The following is a 19429-nucleotide window of genomic DNA, read 5'->3' as shown; positions in this document are numbered from 1 at the left end:
TATGCTAATCCTGTTCATTTAACAAAAGCTGTCTCTTACTTCTCTGTAAAGTCCATTCAGTGTATTTGCACTGGCAGCTTTAAGTTTCTACATCACATATGTGAATTGGCCAAGTATTAACTTCCAAACTAGTTGAGATGTCACAAATCATACTCAGGATCATCCCTTAAAATCACATTTTCAGTGAGCACATGGAAACTTTCCACTTTCAGCAACTGAATTAGAAAACAGCCTTCCAGTGTCAAACTCATTGCATGTGTCGTTCTGCACAGCGAAGCTCAAACATCCAACAAAAAGAACAGGGACAAAAAGAAAAAAATATTTTTGTAGAAGGGGACTTGATCATTTCAGCTCTTTTATGTAATAAGTTCGTTAATTTGCTTTATTTTGAAGTTAAAATCACAAAACTTCCTGTGTTTATCTTTCTACTTCTCTGTAACTTGACACTTTTCTGCGAGCCTGGACCGGCTCTGACGTCACTTCTTAATCATTCACAGTCATGCATTTTGGGGAGAGACCAGCTCATGACAGAAGTGTTGTAATCAGTGAAAAGGAGAAGAGACGGAGTGATGCAGCCCGTTTGTTTATTGAGTTACATTCAACAGCAGATACATCATCACTGGACTCTTTATGTTTATAAATCTAAAGAGATTTTACATCAAAAAACAGTCTGAGCTCAACACAGTAGGCATCACGGTTAATTATCAAACAATATCTGCAGTTTGTCTGAAAATATAAGTGATTCTCGATGGCAGTAAGACTGAGGGCAGCTGGTTATTTACAAGGACTAAAACTGGAAGTGATGACGTCTCGTCTGACGCTTTTCTCTTCACTTCACAGCTGTTCTGTTAGAAATCATCCCAGTTTGTGCACAGCTCCACTGAGCCCTCACTGTAATGATCACATGTACTGCTGTCCAAAGGATGCTTCACCTGAAAGACAAAGCAAATTAATTGAACTTCAGCATTTTTTAAACGTATCCAATGTTTTAACGACAGCAATAATAAACTTATATAGCACACTTCATACAAAACATGCAGCTCGAAGTGTTTTACATAAAAAAAGTATAAAAAACAGGAAATACAATAATTATCAATCACACAAATAAATTAAAATCAAGAAATTTGATAGATTGTCTAAAGATTGTCTACATTTGAAGGCATAATCAAAAAATCTAAGGTAATTTGAGGCATAAACTGTAATTTAAAAACAGCACAAGAGGTTGATTCAAAGGCATTTTAATGGAGAATTAAAAACAGGACAGAAGGGTATTTAACCACAGCCTGTGGAACACCAAAGAAAAGCAGGTTAAAAGGATGTGTTTCATGGTGCTATTTAAAGCCCGCCTCTTCGATATGTTTGGGTATTTTGTTCCATAATTTGAAAAAGCTGCTTCTCCAAATGTCCTTTTTGGTGGAGTTTTGGGTGTCTAGGAGGCCGGCAGCAGAGGATCTAAGACTTCATGAGGGAACGTAAAACAACAAGGAGTCTGTGTTGTAGGACAGTCGTGCTAATTCTAATAGACACAGGGATTCAGTGCAGTGTAGCTAAGACTGGACTGATGGGTATGTCTTTTTGTTCGCAGTCTAGCAGAACTCTGGATAAGTTTCAGCCTCTCAACAGACTTTTTTGGAAGACTAGTAAAAAGTGCATTACAATAGTTTAATGTACTTGTATAAGTGACTAATAGCTACAACCTTTGTTTTTATGTTAGTCCAGTATTGAGCAAACAGCAGGCGTCAGCCATGAAACGCTACAACATAATCCCTAAGGGTAAATATCAAAGCACATCAATTAAAAGTGCTTATTTTTCCCACTGACAGGCTCAGATTGTTAGTGTTTGACAGCATTATGTAAAGACAGAAATAGACCTTTTAGTTCAAGGGTAAGATTTATCATTTTAGCATCGCAACACACTTCACTGAAACTTCAAATTTCTACTGATCCAACAATCACCACCTCTGGTTTGGTCAAAATTAGTGTTAGATGTGAAAATATTATGTCTGTACATACCACTTTCTCACACTGCTTCTTTGACCTTCCTCATGATCTTCTCCAGATATTTTCAGTGAATTAAGGGTTTATTTTGACCAAACTGGAGTTGATGATTGCAAGAACAGTAGAAAGACAAACCAAGATGGTTTTGGTGACTTCTACTGTTAAAATTAGTTTTAATGAGGATGACAACGAGGATCATAAAAGGACTGTTTTTGTAAATGGAGTCTGCTGGCTTTGATGGGTGTGATAAAATGGCTGTTTCTGGATAAACAAAAAGGTCTGTCTCTGCAAGAATATTTTACATAATGTTGTCAGACATGTAGAATAATAATCTCAACCTATCAGTGACAAAACAAGCACTTTCAGTGGACGCACTTTGATGGTGCACAGTTGCCTGTAAGGATTACATTACTTCCTGTTTTCCAACTAATGGCTGCAGCAGTCTCCCTCCAGACCAATTTCAAAAATTCTTGTTCCCATTAGTCACTCAGACACAAAAACATGGGAAAATAGGGTTCAGGTTAAAACATATTAAAGTTAGCACTTAAAGCTACTACAAGGAACTTTCATATTCAGTTGATTTTGGAGGCACCTGTGGACAAAAGCTGTAGTGTTTCCACTGTGATAACCCCTGAATATATTGACAAAATGAAAATAATCTAGATAAAAATCTCCTCCTGCTTCTTTTTAACAGATTAACGTACTACACACTATAACTCTGCTGGGAAAATGTGCACACAGACTCATTTGATCTGATTTCAAGGAGAATCTGACCTGATGGCAGCCCTTAAGAATAACTATATACTGTGGAAATAGGCAATCTTTTCGCAGATGGACTTGTTTTCTTAGACGAGTCATATTGAGGCATTGGTACTGAATTGAGACTGTTTTTCTAACCAGTTAAAAGCTCATAGTAGTACCTTTAAGTGGATCTATTCAGTGCAGAGTTATCACAAAGCTTAACAGAGAACTGAACAAAACTGAACAAAACATGTCTTACTTTGGGAATAACCGGTGGGTTTAATGTGCCTTTACAAAGTCCGTCCCAGTTGAAACCTTCAAACCATCTGAATGGATAAAAGCAGAGAAACATCACAACCTATAAAACCATGTTTCCACACACGGGCCACAGTGTTTTCCTCCAGTGCAATAAATCTGTCATCTTACTTGTGCTTCTGAATGTCCTTGGCCCCATTTCTCTGACTGCCCAGTCTCTCCGAGGGATTGCTCCTTGGTGATGGAGAGCACACAAGAATACACAAATAAATAAACTATGAATTAATAATCAGATTCTGTCATTCAAGAGGTGGTGTTACAGCACAGGTCGTGTCCGATACGCCCGCACCATTTCTTAATTTGCTTCAGTTTGTGTGTGCAATGGAGGATGGATGGAGGATGTTCTTATTTTTTTCCCCTACTGGTTCACCTCTGAAGGTGTGGGGGAGGTCTGCTGCATCCCATTAAAAGGAGCTGGGTCGACTCCAGCACTGAGAATGTTTTTTTTTAATGTCTGAAAAAGCACTATAAAATAGCTAGAAAACTGTCTTTAGCTTTCACATTATAATGCATGGTGTCTAGCAGGTCATATTTACAACACCTGCACAGCTTCTTTATGAGGCTGGAGGCACTTTTGCTGATGGTTTTTGGGAAGTCGATCTGATCGATGCCACGAATGGTTGCAGCGAGAATCTTCATCGGGTCAGAGCCGCTAAATGGGAGCCTGGAGAGTAAAACATGAGGCTATCACCATCACTTCAATTTATAACTGGAGAGACATGAGCTTAAAGGGATAGTTTGGGTTTTTTGAAGTGGGGTTTTATGAGGTACTTATCCATTGTCAGTGTGCTATTTATAGTAGATGGCAGTCGGCCCTTCCCAGTTTGGAGAAGCAGTGTTATATTTACGGTATTTTCACCATTTTAACTTGCTGTCCAATGGCCTTTTCCAACAGGAAACTGTTGTTATATGAGGCAAATATCACTCTCTGCAAAGCAACGAGACTCCATTGGTATTTTACCTCATAGAACATGAGAGTTGCTGGTATATTGCTGTCTCAATTGGCTGGTTAGTTTGTGTTATTGTGTGACTTTGGTGTTTCGATTGGGTTAGTTTGGATTCATCAAAGTTGCACAGTAACACAATCAAACTAACAGATCAAGGCAGTGGTGGACCAGCAACTCCCGTTTTCTCCAAGAGAGTGATATTTGGTTTATACAGCGGTGCATTTCCTGTCAGAAAAGGCTGTCTGACAGAAAAGTAAAGTGGTGAGGCTGAGGAGAAAAAGAGGTTTTTAATTCTGGCTTTTTGTGAAGCTACACCTGCTACTTATGTATAGAGGTGTGTGTGGATGCCAAAGCAAAGCAAGGAGTGCTGGGATTGTGACATGAAAGGCTCACACAAATACATTTCATACAAAATTTCAGGATGTCAAGGAGCTAATTTTAACTACATCTGTCAGCACCTCTACCCCCTAGAGTCTCACAGGAAGACAATTCAGGCGAGTGAGTGACGCAAAAGTCGCATGGATTCTGATCTGACTGTTCACACTAAGCTCACAATGCAATAACTCAGACCTGTATCTGATTTAGGACCACATATGAAAATGGCCCAAAGCAGAACTGAAAACATCAGATTCCATGTGATCTGTGCTTGTCACACTGTTATGCAAAAAGAAAAAAATATCTTAGTCAGATATGAGCATATTCGATCCACTTTTGCTTTTGTCTGCAGTCTGAACAGAGTCTGAGCTTCCTACGCTGGTACTCCTGCTGCTTGTCCAAACTGGGCGCGGGTCGACACTGACTATAGATCTCATACAACCCCACTTAGAAAATTCCAAACTATTTCTTTACAAAGTAAGGATGCACAAAACTGTAAAACTTACGTATCACTCAGAAGTTCAAACACAAAAATGCCCAGTGACCAGAAGTCTGCAGACACACTGTGGCCTTGGTTTAAGATGATTTCAGGTGCCATGTAGCCCGGTGTACCACAGAACGTCCACGTTTTCTTACCCACTTCAACTCTCTTCAGACATCTGGAGCCAATCTACAAAAGGCAGAAATCAGTTAACTTTGGTAAAATTCAACAGACGACTCACAATGCGTTTGTAGCCACTTGTTGTACCAGTTTGGCGTAACCACGCTCATCCACAACCACATTTTCAGGCTTGATGTCTCTATAGACGACACCTCGACAGTGAAGAAAGGTCAACGCCTCAACAATGCAGGCTGTGTAGAACCTGGTGCTGCATTCGTCCAAAGATCCTCTGAAACATAATGTGGAAACGCTGATTTATATGGATGAATATTATGGCCATAATCAGACAAATGAGACGGGTTTTTGTTTTGTTTTTTTTTATTTTGCATGTTGAGAATGAAGTCCAAATGTCAAGTATAAAGTCAAAATGTTGATAATGAAGACAATCAGTTTTAGCACCAAAAGAATAAACCAGAGTAGTAGATTTTTATTTATTTATTTATTTATTTATTTTCTTTTTTCAGAATAGAGAAATATCATTTTGACTTTATTCCCAGAATGGTATTCAAACTTTGAATACCAAACTTTTCAATTTTTTCTTATGCCTGGGTGAAAGTTTGACTTCATTCTTGACATTTCAGCTCTTCTCAACATTTTGATTTTAACTCAAAATAAAAAAAAAAAGAAAGAAATCTTCCTGCTCTCATTGTATTTCTTATGCCTGGCCCCACTGAACAAAGCATACATGTGATGTAGACGGATGTAAGACATTAAACCCTGATCAGCCTTAAAATTGCGTTCTGATGAAAGCTTGGCTAAAAACACAGTGGCAGGGCTATAAATATTTTATCAGCCTAATGACAAAGAAGTGCTTTGCATCTTAATTTTCTCCTCTTTCTTTAAATACTTACTTCTCTTTGAGTAGACTACACAAATCCCCACCAAGACACGCTTCTGTCAAAACATACAGGCACTCAGCGTCTCTGAAGAATTTATGTAGCCTTCAATAAAAACACAAAAACATTATCATGAGTGTATTATGTAATCAAAACAATCTTAATTAGAAAACTGTTGAAGAGCAGACACCTGACTATGAATGGACAATGAGTCTCCATCAGAATGCGCCTTTCTCTCAGGATGTGGTCTCTTTGTCCGCTGTTGAAGATCAGCTTCTTCTTGAGGACCCTCATGGCAAAAAGACACTTCATGTTGCTCCTTAATTGCACCTGACAGTGGTGGGAATCGATAGACTGCATTACAGAAACATGGAATCTGTAGGAGGCAGCAGCATGAGGAGATCTGTGTCGCTGTGTGTAAGATCAACGCTCACCAGGTCTACGTGACCAAACTCCCCAACTGCCAGAGTGCAAATAATCTGGAAATCACTCAAAGTGGAGGACGAGAGGAGGTCAGGATCCTTGTCTGACCTGCTCACAAGGAAAACAAAGATGAGCTTACACCTGCAAGTGACATGTAATTATTGTAGAAAATAGGGTTACACTTTCTATGAAGGTCGTATTCATCACCATGCATGACAACTTATAACAAGATTTCTAAAGTATAAAGGGTGGACATAATGTATTTAAAAATTCAGCTTTATAGTTCTATGCCCAAGTGAGAACAGTGAATCCTGAGTTATGCAGCACATTATACACTGTAAAAAAAACAAAGTCAGACTCAAACAAGTTTTGAAATAAACTTAAAGAGAAGCACAAATGGGCATAAGTGCGTCCAGCTACTGCAACGTATGCACATGTATCCACCTGCGCATGCATTCACCCACACACACAGCCACATGACCAGCACACTCCCAGTTTGGAAAGTATACGGAGTCCTTTGGCTCATGACCAACTTTTCATTAAATGTTGCAAATCTGTCAATCCATTTGGAAGTTATGCAACTTTTTGCGAAAGGTTACCCCCATTGTCATGCCCCCTTTAACCCCACCGACATGAACACACACGTGCACTTGACCTCTTGACCACTTGACCGACCAACCAACTGACTGACTGATAAACTTGAATCTTTTATTCTCCTTGTGTTTTAGAAACCTCAAATCAAAATTGAATTCTGTGTTCCAAAAATTGTTTCACAGTGAGCTGTGAACCTGATTATTCTGGTGCCTGAAATGTTAAATCTTTTCAACTCAAAGTATTAAATTATCAACCATTATTCACTTTTACTTAAATTTATAATGAAATGCATTTTTTTGTTTCTAAAACTCAAAGATTCTAGTTTTTCTAAACAGAAAAATAAATTATGTCAACAAGATTATAGGTCGGCAAAATTTATTTTTAGATGAATTCAAAAAAGAGTTATAGTTTGACTTGTAATTAAAAAAAAAATAGTGAGGACAGGTTCCTTGAAATTATGAGTTTAGTTACAGCGTAACTACTTTATGTCTTATAAACACCATGCAATTGCTAATAACCATCCACTTTACCTAAAGCTCACAAAAGTTATGGTAAATATAATGTGTTGTGTAACCCACGACTCAGATTCTTCTTCTTCTGTTATCTTACACTCTTATCTTCTTACACTGTTGTCACTGGCTACAGCATTATGAATGCGGAACTTATAATACATTATGTCCACCATACTTTTATAAAAAAGAGTTTTGTAAAGCTTTCTAAAAGCATCACAATGTCCTATGATACAATGAGCTTACAATGCATTATAGACATGACCTTCATAAAAGTGCTACTGATCATAGTGTTGCAATGCTCCTCACTCGCTCTTGGATTCATGGCTTTGGTGCACCTCGTGACTGCAGTCAAATACCAACCCATCGATGATGCCTTTGAAGGTCCTGAAAAACAGATGCATGTAAATATTCTCCAAATCTTTGGATAAGCAGGTCAATTTATGAACAACTGATGGTTTGCAATAAATTTATGGCATGCAGTGAATTAAATAAGCCTCCACTTACTCTCTGTCTATGACCAAACATGTAACGTCACCAACAGCAATCACGCTCACAGTCCGAACATCCTCTCTAAAGACAGAAGAGAAAATCATCATGTTATCAATGCAAAGCACACAACATAAACTATAAGAAAACTGCAAGGCATTATAAGGAAATAATCACAGTTCTTCTGCCTCCCTTAAGTCACAGGTACTGACTATATCCCAAAAACCTAGGGCTGGCAATATCTTAAATCATTGATTGAAAAGGGAAACCACATGGGTTGAAAGAGGCATTATACTTGATTCCATTTTTATAAGCTGTGCTTGTTTGTCTAACCTTCATTGTTTGTGTGTCTACAGGTGACCTCGTATGAAGGTAAACCTGAGCCAACTCCACCTGGCACAACCACCTTCCCTCCCCTCCCTTATTAAAACAGGTATATTCAATATTTACTCTGTAAATAGTGCTCACCTCCTCTGACCTTTGTTAGGTATTGTTATGCATCATACTATAATAGCTGTAATTTGCACAGTACTTTATTTCTTCTAATATATATATATATATATATATATATATATATATATATATATATGTATATATATGTGTGTGTGTGTGTGTGTATGTATGTATACAGTATATTCTAATTTTATCTCAAATTTTAGGTACTTTTTACTGCACTATATTTGTCTGTCAGCTTAAGGAATGAAGGATTAAGTGTTCTTTTATGGGTTGAGAAATATCTCCTTCTTCTTTAGCTAAATAAACTAAATAAAACCCTCTTGGATTAGTTGGAAAATTCATCATCACAAAGCTGAAAACTGGGCTGTTTTTCTAAGCTTAGTGAAAGTTTTAGAAATATGTGTTTCTCACAGGACAGCGACGCTACAAACATACGATTATCTTATAATGCATTGCTGTAGATTAAACTATCCTACAGAATATGAGCTCAACCTTAAACACCTAAAGTAGGAAATTGCAGCATGCACATAAATGCAGCAGCAATATTCATCCAAAAACATCATATACAATAGTATGACACTGACAGGGACCATTTTACTTGACCAGCACTTTTACTTTTGATACTTGAAGTATTTTGCTGATAATATTCACATACTTTTACTTTAGTAAGGTTGTTTTGAATGCAGGACTTTACAGTGTGGTAGCAGTACTTCTACTCGAGTAAAGGATCTGACTGTATTTAACAGAAATGTATGAATTCTGGATTTACTCATCCTCTGTAGTATTGGAGATGACTACTAATTTATTGAATTTGAAATGTTATATTTATATCTATCTATCTATTCTATCACAGTAGAATTATAGTTGCTATTGCCTGTTATTGAGTTTTTGAAGTGCATTTGTTTTGGGGAGTGTGAACCTTTTAAATATGAATACTTTATCTGATCAGGAAGTCACATTTAGATTGAGATTTCATTTACAAGTGAGACCTGAGTCCAGAATAAAAAAGTAATACTAAATATTATATACATTAATATAGACAACAGCATGACAATATAATTATAACAGAATAAAAATAAAGCAGACAACAGCAAGATGAATTGTAAATACTGGGTGTCTATTTGCACCTGGGTGAGAATAGTCACACAGCAGCTATTCAGTTATTTGCACCCAGACCCCTGGTTTAGTAATAAAGAGCAACAAAGCCACTGTAGAGAGGAAGTTGCGGTGGATGAATGAGTTAAATGTAAGACTCAGTTAAACTTAAACTTAAATGCAGGAGATTAGGTTTAGGCAACAAAACTACATGGGTAGGTTTAGGAAAAGATCATAGTTCGTCTTTGCCATGTGGGTGTAAATAGCCACACTGGCTATATTGTCTATTTACACTTGAGACACAAATACCATTGTTGGCTAAAGATTCCTGAGTGCATGTCACTGCATGCTAGGCTGTCTACACCTAGGTGTAAATAGACACATTGAGTATTTCCACCTCTGGTGCAAATAGCATTTTGACTACATTCAGTGGCACTTGTCTCTGCCATATACCCTAGGTATATACAGTCAGGTGTAAATAGCCACACTGACATTTTACACCCCAGGTGCAAATAGTGTTGTTGGCTACAGACACCTGGGTGCTTGTCTCTGCCATGCTAGGTCATATATACCCAGGTGTAAATAACCACATTGCACATTGCATGTCTTCCAGATAATTTATCCTAAAATAAAATACCTGTGGTTTAGTTGTAAGCATATGACTGTGTCAAGTTCCAGTCTAATCTGTAAATTATTCCAAACAAATGGAGCAAAACATGTAAAGGCTTTCCAAGATTATTTTTTTTACTGCAGGCACATAATAAATCACCCTGTTTCCTCTAATCAGTACCTGATTATTTAAAGGCACACCTGATAGCAATCAACCACAGAGTGAATCTGATGAAGCAACATGAGGAACATGTAGTTTGCTCCTTTTTTGTTTTTAATGTAACCTGCTGATAAAAGTATCAATCTTAGTATCCTGTTGTGAGCTGAAACTTTTATTTTTTGGTTTACTGTCGTTTACCCTGCACCATCTGGCACCCGGGAGAGAAGCACGGCTGAGCATCGGGTACAGGACATGCAGCTTTTTAAAGCTTTGCGATATCACGCTGGCACAAATGACACTTTTTACCACCATGTGCTGTTTTCATAAAAATCTCCTGCACCTTCTGCATAATTTCTCTCTGAAGGTGCATTATTTCCTCCTTACCCCCACAGAGCTTTTTCTCCAAACCACTGTCTCTCGGAGAGCTTAGAGAGGACTATCTGCTCTTCATGGCCTGCCTTCTTTTCTGTCACTTTCACCTGGCAAATCCGAGAGAGAGAGGTAATGAAAGAGAGGTAATGGTGGAAGGCAATGTAAAAAAAGCACCTAAGTCAATTATCGTCATCATAGTGCAATTTCTAAAACCACTCTGACATTTCGTCCTCCACAATCTAAATCTATTTCTCTGAAAGCCTCATTTCATCTGTGCAGCAAGCAGGGGGCATAAAACTTTACCTGGCCTTTGCTAACGATATAAAAGGTGTCTCCTGTGGCCCCTTGTCGAATGATGTAGTCACCTTCAGTGTAGCGAGTCTGTGGTACATTAATGACAGGCAGAAGAACAAAGAGTGGAAAATAATTTAGAAAGGGCATGAAAAGGGAGAGAGAAAAAGATCAGATATACAGATGAGGGCTGGTAACAATGAAGGATTAGTTCTGATTCTGTCCCAGCACCTGCTTGTTAACTGATGCAACACAGAGAAAGCTGAAAATAGAGGTGCCGCCTGTAAACAATCATGTTTACACGCATCCTGTCTGTGTGTACACCTAATCTACAGACTGGATTCTGTTTGAGGAACGAGCAATGGGTACACAATACTGTGCCTCAGATTTTAAGCACTTAATCTGTACCTCCTCCATGAGATCGGACATTTTCATGATGACATCCTCTGGCAACGACTGCAGGAAGGGAACGCTGCAGACACACAAGTACAAAGAAGATAAGAAATCATCCACAATAACGCGTCTGAAAAGGCTTTGATTGAATGTTTCTGCAGCTTTAGAATGCCTATAAGTATATTCACTAACATATCATGGGATGGTTGACATTTTGGACAGAGACAAAGACCTAAATGCAGCATTGTGGCAGCTGTAAAACAACCAGCGGTGAAAAGTAACTGAGTACATTTATTCAAGCACTGTACTTAAAGGACCAATGCATAGGATTTAGTAGCATCTAGCAGTGAGTTTTCAGATTGCAAAGGCCTCGCCTCACACTCTCCTCCCGTGTAAGTCCAAAACAGGTGTTACCTTTTCTTTTGCGGTGATGTAGTAATTTTAATGCATGGGCTCTCCTTCTGACATGAAAATGTTCCACCAAAACAAGTGAGTTGCAAAGTGCAAAACTTGAGTGCAAAGACTTGAGTCTCACTTGTGACTTGCAAAAAATGCATGATCATATGATCTGACTTCATTAAATGCTCAAAATATCCCTTATTTGATGAAAAAAAAAATTTGAGAAAAAGTCCAACAACTGATCATCTCATGAGTCCTCAGATTTATCTGGCCCGACCTCTTGACCGGGAGCCACTGGACTAAACAAACTAATTGTGTGTAAAGTAGTTCAAGCTGCTTCACCTCCTGCAGCACCAATAGTAACAGGCTGCTTAAACACCGGTGCTTCAGTATTAATATTCTGATAATGTCATGTATAATAATCAGAGGGACCATAGCAGTATTTTTTCATGCAAGACTTTCACTCATAATGGAGTATTTTTACATCGCTGTATTGATAATTTTTAAATAAAGGATGCGAACACTTCTTTCACCACTGCAAACAAAATGACCCTGGTGATATTGTGTTGAAAGCACCAGAATACAAAGCAGCTCTCTGGGCCCGCTCCATGTCCAATCAAGTGTATCGGTCTGATGTTCACCTGCTAAGCAGCTCCATTGAATGAGAAAGGCTGTTGAGACCGCTCTGCATAAGTATGGTCTGGTAGCTCTTGCGGTCAATAACCCACAGCTTGCTGTCCGTTTGTGCTGCAGATCAAAAGAAAGAGGCATGGGAGGTGATAAAGGTTACAGCAGTCAGTGACACTGGAGCTCACAATCAAGAGGCAAATATTGAAACAGCTCCAAAACACATACGCAGTTTGTCGATGTGGATGTGCAATGCAGGATTAGCTTAAACCCTAAAAAGCAAACTGTAAGCACTCTGTTAGAAAAGCTCATCATGTACATTGATTTTATTCTTTTATTACTGTGACATGCCGAATAGTATGTGCAGCCCACACAGGCTTACAAGCAGGGCTCCTACCCAGTACAGAAAATTATGGAATTTGATGTAAGCAATTTCCAGGTCTGTCTGAATAATTATGGGGGAAAAAAGAAAGAGGGTGTAGAAAGATATCCGTGTTTCCAGACTATTGCATCCGTATTGTTCTGTTTTCTGAAATATAAAATTCAGAAATAAATTGATCATTCAAGTGCAGTGTTTTTCATGATGTTTGGAGCGGGCAGCCAGCACCGCCAACATGTTTACCACTGTCAGAGAGCACGGGCCAGAAACCAGAGCAGCAACATGAAATACTGGATGAATCATTTACATCAAAATCTCACCACTTAACTGCAGAAAAAAGACTCTGTCCAGGAACAGATCCAGTTTCCCTTGAATTGTAGTTGAGGCAGTCTTTCTATCAGTCCTAGATTATAGTGATATAATCTACAGACATGCTTCTGCTTCCACTCTTAAACCCCTAGAGTCAGTTTATCTTTCGGTGTAACAAAGTTAGTTGGTCCTCTCTGGCGCCGTGATACACACCACGTCTTTTCATCCATAAATCCTCTGTTGGACATTCACCACCCTGCTAGACCGGACCACAGGACCCTACCAAACTCACTCTACTTATTGTCTTATGCTTTGAGTCCCGCAGGTTTATTTTGAACTTGGAAAGTATGGCTCGTTTTATGCCCCAGACACATGGAATTACAACATATTCTCAAGATTGACACTCTCACTGCTCCTGGACAATTCAAGACAATGGTCTCAAACCACTTCACCTCAGTGTGCTTTTGTTTTGACTGAATATTGACTTCTTTTTATTTGTTAAACTGCTCAACATCATTACAAATGAGGGAAACCTCAATTATTTCCAAGGCTTAAATAAAGGTTCGAATGAATGGGATTACAGTTAATACTAAATAAATAAACCATCCTGGTGTTTTGTCTAAGCTTTAGAGACAAAGGAAGCCAATTTATAAGCATTAAAATTAAACAACTAAACAATCATTCCATTCTTTCATTGCCAGTGCACTAAAGCGTTTCTGCATTTTGAGTAGACATTTATTTTTAACTCATCATAATATAGAATACAGATGAAAATGTGACTCATTCTCAACATCTCGCACAATTTGCACAGTTCACACCTCCTGGATGTTTTCAAATCTGCTAACGTCAAGGGCCAGAGGAAGGGTTCCTGTTCTCAGCTGTGCAAGACCTTTGCTACAGCATAAAGTTAAGTGTGATAACTGTGTTTGACATGAATGTATGTTCGTAATTTTGGTTTTAACAAGATGTACTGTATTTTAAATATTTTTCATTAAATTTTTCATTAAATTTCTCCTAATTGTGTTCATGCTGCATGATAAATTATTACTACTCTGCACCAGGCTTATTAATTTTTGAGAAGTCCTTTGTCTATAAAGTAAATGTGTGTGTGTTCTCCACTTTATTAGTTTTCCCAACTGGAAAGAAACACTATGTACAAAAATACAAGAAAAAAACCAAAGCACCTTGGTCACCTGGAGTAGAAGTAACTTGTTGTTTTAATAACACAATATTATTTTAATATCATTTTTTAATCTTTCTTAAATTGCCTCTGCTTAAACAGCTTGAGTTTACATTTTTTAATGGAAACTTAGAATGTTATTTAAATAAAACCACAATGATATACTTTTTCCACATATTTATAAATTGTCAAGGGGCCAGATTGAGGTTGTTAAAGGGTCAGAATCAGATAAGACAGGTCTGCTATACACAGTAGTCGATTTGATGGGGGATGTCATGCCGCATGTTAACCTGCCGTCCCTCCATCTTCATCCTCTAGTATCAGAGAGAGTGCAGGGGCAGATAGGTTGTTTGGTTGAATATGTTAGCTAGTAAGTCCGACTCATCGATTCTTTATCTGACCAACGTTGTAAGTTAGACTCTATGGCCCCGACAGCGGCTCTGAAATATCAGCAGCCTAACTGTGCTGTGTATTGATAAATCCATGATGCTGTCTGTGGTGCTGGAGGGATGGATTAGTAATTGTGCCTTTTCTTGAAGTCCCACCCTTCTGTCAGTTTTGTCTCAGATTAATAATATTAACTCTACATTCTTGATTTTATACTATACTGTAGCCTTTATGCTTTCTCGCAGACCTGGGCAACCATTATCGGGCCTTTATTCTAAAAGGGTTCATCGTAAGGAGCTGTCTCTTTTATATTAAACTGGAACTTTATTTATTCAATGCCATACATCTATGTCTTTTACATCGTTCTTCTTCTACTGGTGCTGCTACTATCACTGCAACTTGTATCTGGCATGCATGGGATACTGTAAAACTTTTTCGACCCCGACAACAAAAATAACAATCCACCATTCCTCACATTTCAATTCAGAAAAGGTGACCAACACAATAAGTGCATAACTATGTTAGCTCATAGACATTCACGTGTCAGTTTGTCCTAAAAAGGACTTTACATTACATTTGTGTCTGCCCCATGGCAGCCCAATCAAATTCTCATGTGGGCCCCATGAAAAATAATTGCCCCCCTCCACTCTATAGAGTAATGCCACTTTCATGATCAAAGTGACAAGTAGCAACATGTAGAGCAAGAGGATCATAGAGACACATTGATGTCTATAGTATTCCTATAAGGTGTCCTGCAAGGACGTCCTTTTGGAGGTGTATGTGTTGGTTTGGTATGGGGGCAGGGGATGCTCCCATCGGGCCATTTCCCCCCTGTTAAAAACAAACAAATCACAGACTGACAATATTGTAATTTGGCCTCCACAAAAACATCACAAATGATCTGTAGCCCATTTGGAATTGTGTAATTTAAACCTTCTTATTGATCCAGGAATCCAACTCATATCACCCTTAAAAGCCAAGGTAAGACAGAACTGATGAACGCTGAAATACAGCATGCAGCTCTCTTCTTTAGAGTCTGCTATTTTACGCTATTTGAATCCCCATAACTCTGAGGCAGAATTTAATATGAGTGAGTCAGATATATCATAAAATGTAGAATAAAAAGAAATGTGAGTGCTTATTTTCTTTACAGAGAGGGACTTTTAATATAGAATTAATCTGATTTCCTTAACTATTATTACACTCTTTCTTCATAATAGAGCTTGAGAGAGGCTGTTGTAAATTAATAATGACCCATATTGATTGGTGAACTGAAGCTTCCTGCAAATGGAAGTAGACAATCTAATTAGATCCACCATCTGATAATATGGTGCAGCAGCCTTGATATCTCAGTTTCTCCATTTGGATTATCAGTTTTCAATTTAGCATCACATGCAATTTAGGGATTTATTTAGGGTATGTTTTTTAAGTTGGTTAAAATTAAGTAAATCATTGTTCTCAAAGAATCATTTCGTGACATTTTATGCAGTATATCAGAAGCCGCCCTGAACTTCCACGACCTGATGATAAGGCCCCGGTCTCACCTGCACCTTTATCACTGTCACAATGGAAGAGACCACACGAGCGCAAGCCTTATTGATGGTCTCAGATGGCAACAATGGGGGAAAAAAAGTAATTTCAGGTCAGGAGAGAGATAAATACAGCGGGACGTGAGCAGATACAAGAGGAGGGATGACAGAAATGGACATGGAACAAAGGACAACAGACGGCAGACATGAGCTGAGCATTGTTACCGGAGAGCAGACAATTGGAGAGGCTGACTGGTCGCGAGATTAAAAAAAAAGGAATGAAATGATTTGGGACCAAACAAGGCAAATAAACGGATTTTTTCAATCTAAACTGATCCTGGCTATTTCCACAGCCTATTTATTTGTGAAACCAGGTCAGCTGCACAGGGCGACGGCTGAGAAAGTTTTCCCACAGGACTCTGTGGTCTGATGCTGGAAGGAAATGACAGTACTCCCTCTGTTTTATGAAGAATATCACACATTCTTTACACTAGAAATGCATATATGATCAAACCATGAGAAGACAAACTGACTCCCATTTTTCATTGCCCTCTCCCTATTTTCCCTGGGGACCACAATTCTCCTGTATTTTTCCAGATTTTTGACAAATTTTGTGCTTTTTTCCTTTTCATTATCACAACCTGAGCCCTATATGACCCTAAAGGTCGACTGCTTCCACCCAGACAACAATACAGCTACATCAAACTAGGCGTTTAGAGAAAAGGGGCATGCACTTTGTGAAACCCGCTACATCTATCTTCCTTAAGGGGAAGGACAAATAAATGCATGAAAGAAAACAGTTTATGTCGAGGGACAAATTATTCAGTATTGTTTTCTGAAACTTAAAAGTAAAATTAAAAGTATTCAGCATGAAAATTATTTGGTATCGAAATCCTCCCTATTTTTGAGAGCTCAAGGTTGGCAAGTACGGTTATTTGTAAGAATTCTGTTAATGCGTGTTGGATTGCAGGCAGTCAGACAGCTGGGTTATGCAGTAAAGAAGAAAATGTTTCAAATCCCCCCACATCTCCGAGAAAACCGTTTGAAGTTGTGGTGTTGTCTAGGATATCAAAAGGTCTTTGATTTTAAATTCAACAGGCATCTTCCGTCTGAGACCACTGCCAAAAATATGCCTGCTTGTGATATTCTCTTAAACAAAAATTATTTATATCCCCATCAAATCAAAATTAATTACAGCTTTCGGCGTGCTAGATCTCCGGTGATATCTACATGCAAATATAAAGCCAGCAACACAATTCTCTGATACCTGAGACAGAGTATGTGTGGGTGCAGTTGTAGAGGAGGGCCAGCTCTCCAAACACGTCTTCTGGCTCAACTGTGAGAAGCTTCAATCCGTCTTTTGTCACATCCAGCCTCCCTTCTGTTGATAAACAGACAGCCAGTGAAGAAATACAGCACATATATATAATATGCAGAGCTGTTATACATTATGGAAGCCAATTTCTACCAGTATGATGAAAACAAAAAAAGATCTTGTAAGTCAGGGGTGTTTAAAGTCTGAGACTGTGAGGCTCCCTCAGACAAAGCTGGGAGAAGGTGCCCCCTCACCCATCTTTATTTTACTGGCTTAGGATGAATTTGATCCCATAGATGCTCAACATTTGAGTCATATATTTCTGATTTACATAACTTTAGAAAACACCAAATACATAAAAAGTCCTAATTTATTACTTTCTGACTAATAAATTGTGGACTATGACTTTGAACCAATCACACTCATTTAGGCTATTCTACGTGATCCCTTCCCCCATCATGTTAAGTCATTATTTTGAGATTAAACTAATTATTTTGACAGAATAAGTCATTATTTTAAGATACCAAGTCATTCATTTGAAACACTAAGTTGTTATTTTAAGATTTTAAGTCATTATTTTTAGTTACTAAGTTTTTATTTTGAGATAAGCAAGACCTTATATTGAGACAGGCCTACTAACATTATCATTAATTTGAGTTACTATAAATATTTCAAGAAAGTTTATCATTATAGTGATTTACAATACCTTCTTTATTTTTAATATTAGTGGAAATGGGCTGCCATGCTTCCATATGTCTGAGACGTACTGTACAAACAACAGATATGCAATCATCACGCTGAGCCAAACAAGGCCTCCACCCCTCGCTGGCCGGGATGACAGGAGAAAAATAGAGAGCAGCCACTCTCCATTAGCTGTCACATTACAAATGCAGCCAAGATTCCTGAGGACAATCAAGCACTGATGAACCCTACAACCAGGGTGAAGCAAAACCTCTTTTCTCCTGTCTTTTCTATCAAGTTGACATTTTCAACAGAAAACATCAATGTGGGTCACTTGTTATTCCCCTAAGTGCCTCCTCTTTTCATGCTCAAACATGCTATTCTCACATCAGCGGGTTTGAGAGCAGAGTCAAATTACTATCTAATCAAACTGTGAGCCCGCAGTAATAAAAAGATATACAAAGATGATAAACCTAATCATTTCATCTGGCTCCTCTTAAGCACCTGTCATCTCAAGGAAACGTTAATAAGTAACCTCAAGCGTGATTAATGCGAGCAATTGCAAGAAGGAAATGATTTACCTTCTAAAACATAAGCCTGAGCCCCGTTGGTCCCCTCCTGAATGACATAGCAGCCTTGATTGATGTGGGTGGGATACATACAAGCTGTGATGGCTCTGATTTCTCCTTCGTCAAGGTTCTTCAACAAGTCATTTTTCAAAAACGCTGCCTGTATCAGCCGCTGAGACCTGAGGGCATGCAGGGAGGATACTGATGTAACATTTAAGGGCAAGCAATTAAATGTTGAATGCAGTGTCACAAGCTAGAGTGTATGACAGTGATTAGAAATGTATTGATTGTGAGGAAACAGTCGGTGAGCATTGAACATGTGAAAGACAGGCTTCCTGGAGCAGGTGGGAACACTGTGTGCTCTTACTCCTGGCTTTTGTCACAGCTTCTGTGTGAAACCATGGCCAGAGTGACCAGGTCCAGACTGAAGGGCTCAGAAATCACTGTTTTCCTTTTGGTTCTCTTCTTGTCCTCAGTTTGAGATGAGCAAGCTACAGGAAAGAAAAAAAACACACACACACAATAAGTCAAGTTTACTATCAAGTGAGTGTGCTTCCTGCTGTAAAATATGACATTTAAAAGCACCATGTTCTGTACCTGCACCGGCTGCAGAGGTTCCTGGGAGGGAGACAGTGGCTCTGTAACGATCCAGTTCTTCCTGCAGCCTCCGAATGAGTTCATCCTTTGTATCCAACTCCAGCTCCAACTCATCTATTAGTGTGTCCCTCTGACGAAGCTCCTCGATCTTAAGTTGCAGGGCAAATTGGAGGTCCCGAAGTGTACCCATTAC

The 19429-nt window shown here is 38.6% G+C and overlaps 1 protein-coding gene across 1 annotated transcript; it reads right to left on the bottom strand.

Moving 5' to 3' along the window:
- Positions 1-567: 567 nt before the first annotated feature.
- Positions 568-19429, bottom strand: prkg1l (protein kinase cGMP-dependent 1, like). The gene is made up of 19 exons (XM_084729453.1): positions 19237-19429; positions 19007-19130; positions 18652-18818; positions 17342-17455; positions 12305-12410; positions 11280-11343; positions 10884-10961; positions 10593-10687; positions 7907-7972; positions 7709-7786; positions 6308-6404; positions 6064-6203; positions 5889-5978; positions 5125-5266; positions 4883-5046; positions 3596-3718; positions 3166-3228; positions 2999-3065; positions 568-932 (listed from the first exon to the last, which is right to left on the bottom strand). Exons 1-19 carry the CDS (start codon positions 19424-19426, stop codon positions 849-851), a joined length of 2052 nt encoding a protein of 683 aa, XP_084585579.1. The 5' UTR covers positions 19427-19429; the 3' UTR covers positions 568-848.

Source organism: Lutjanus erythropterus, chromosome 10 (genome assembly GCF_056507025.1).
Source record: "Lutjanus erythropterus isolate fLutEry1 chromosome 10, fLutEry1.hap2, whole genome shotgun sequence".
In the NCBI taxonomy this organism is placed as follows: Eukaryota; Metazoa; Chordata; class Actinopteri; order Lutjaniformes; family Lutjanidae; genus Lutjanus; species Lutjanus erythropterus.
This window is presented reverse-complemented; position numbering and strand designations above follow the sequence as displayed.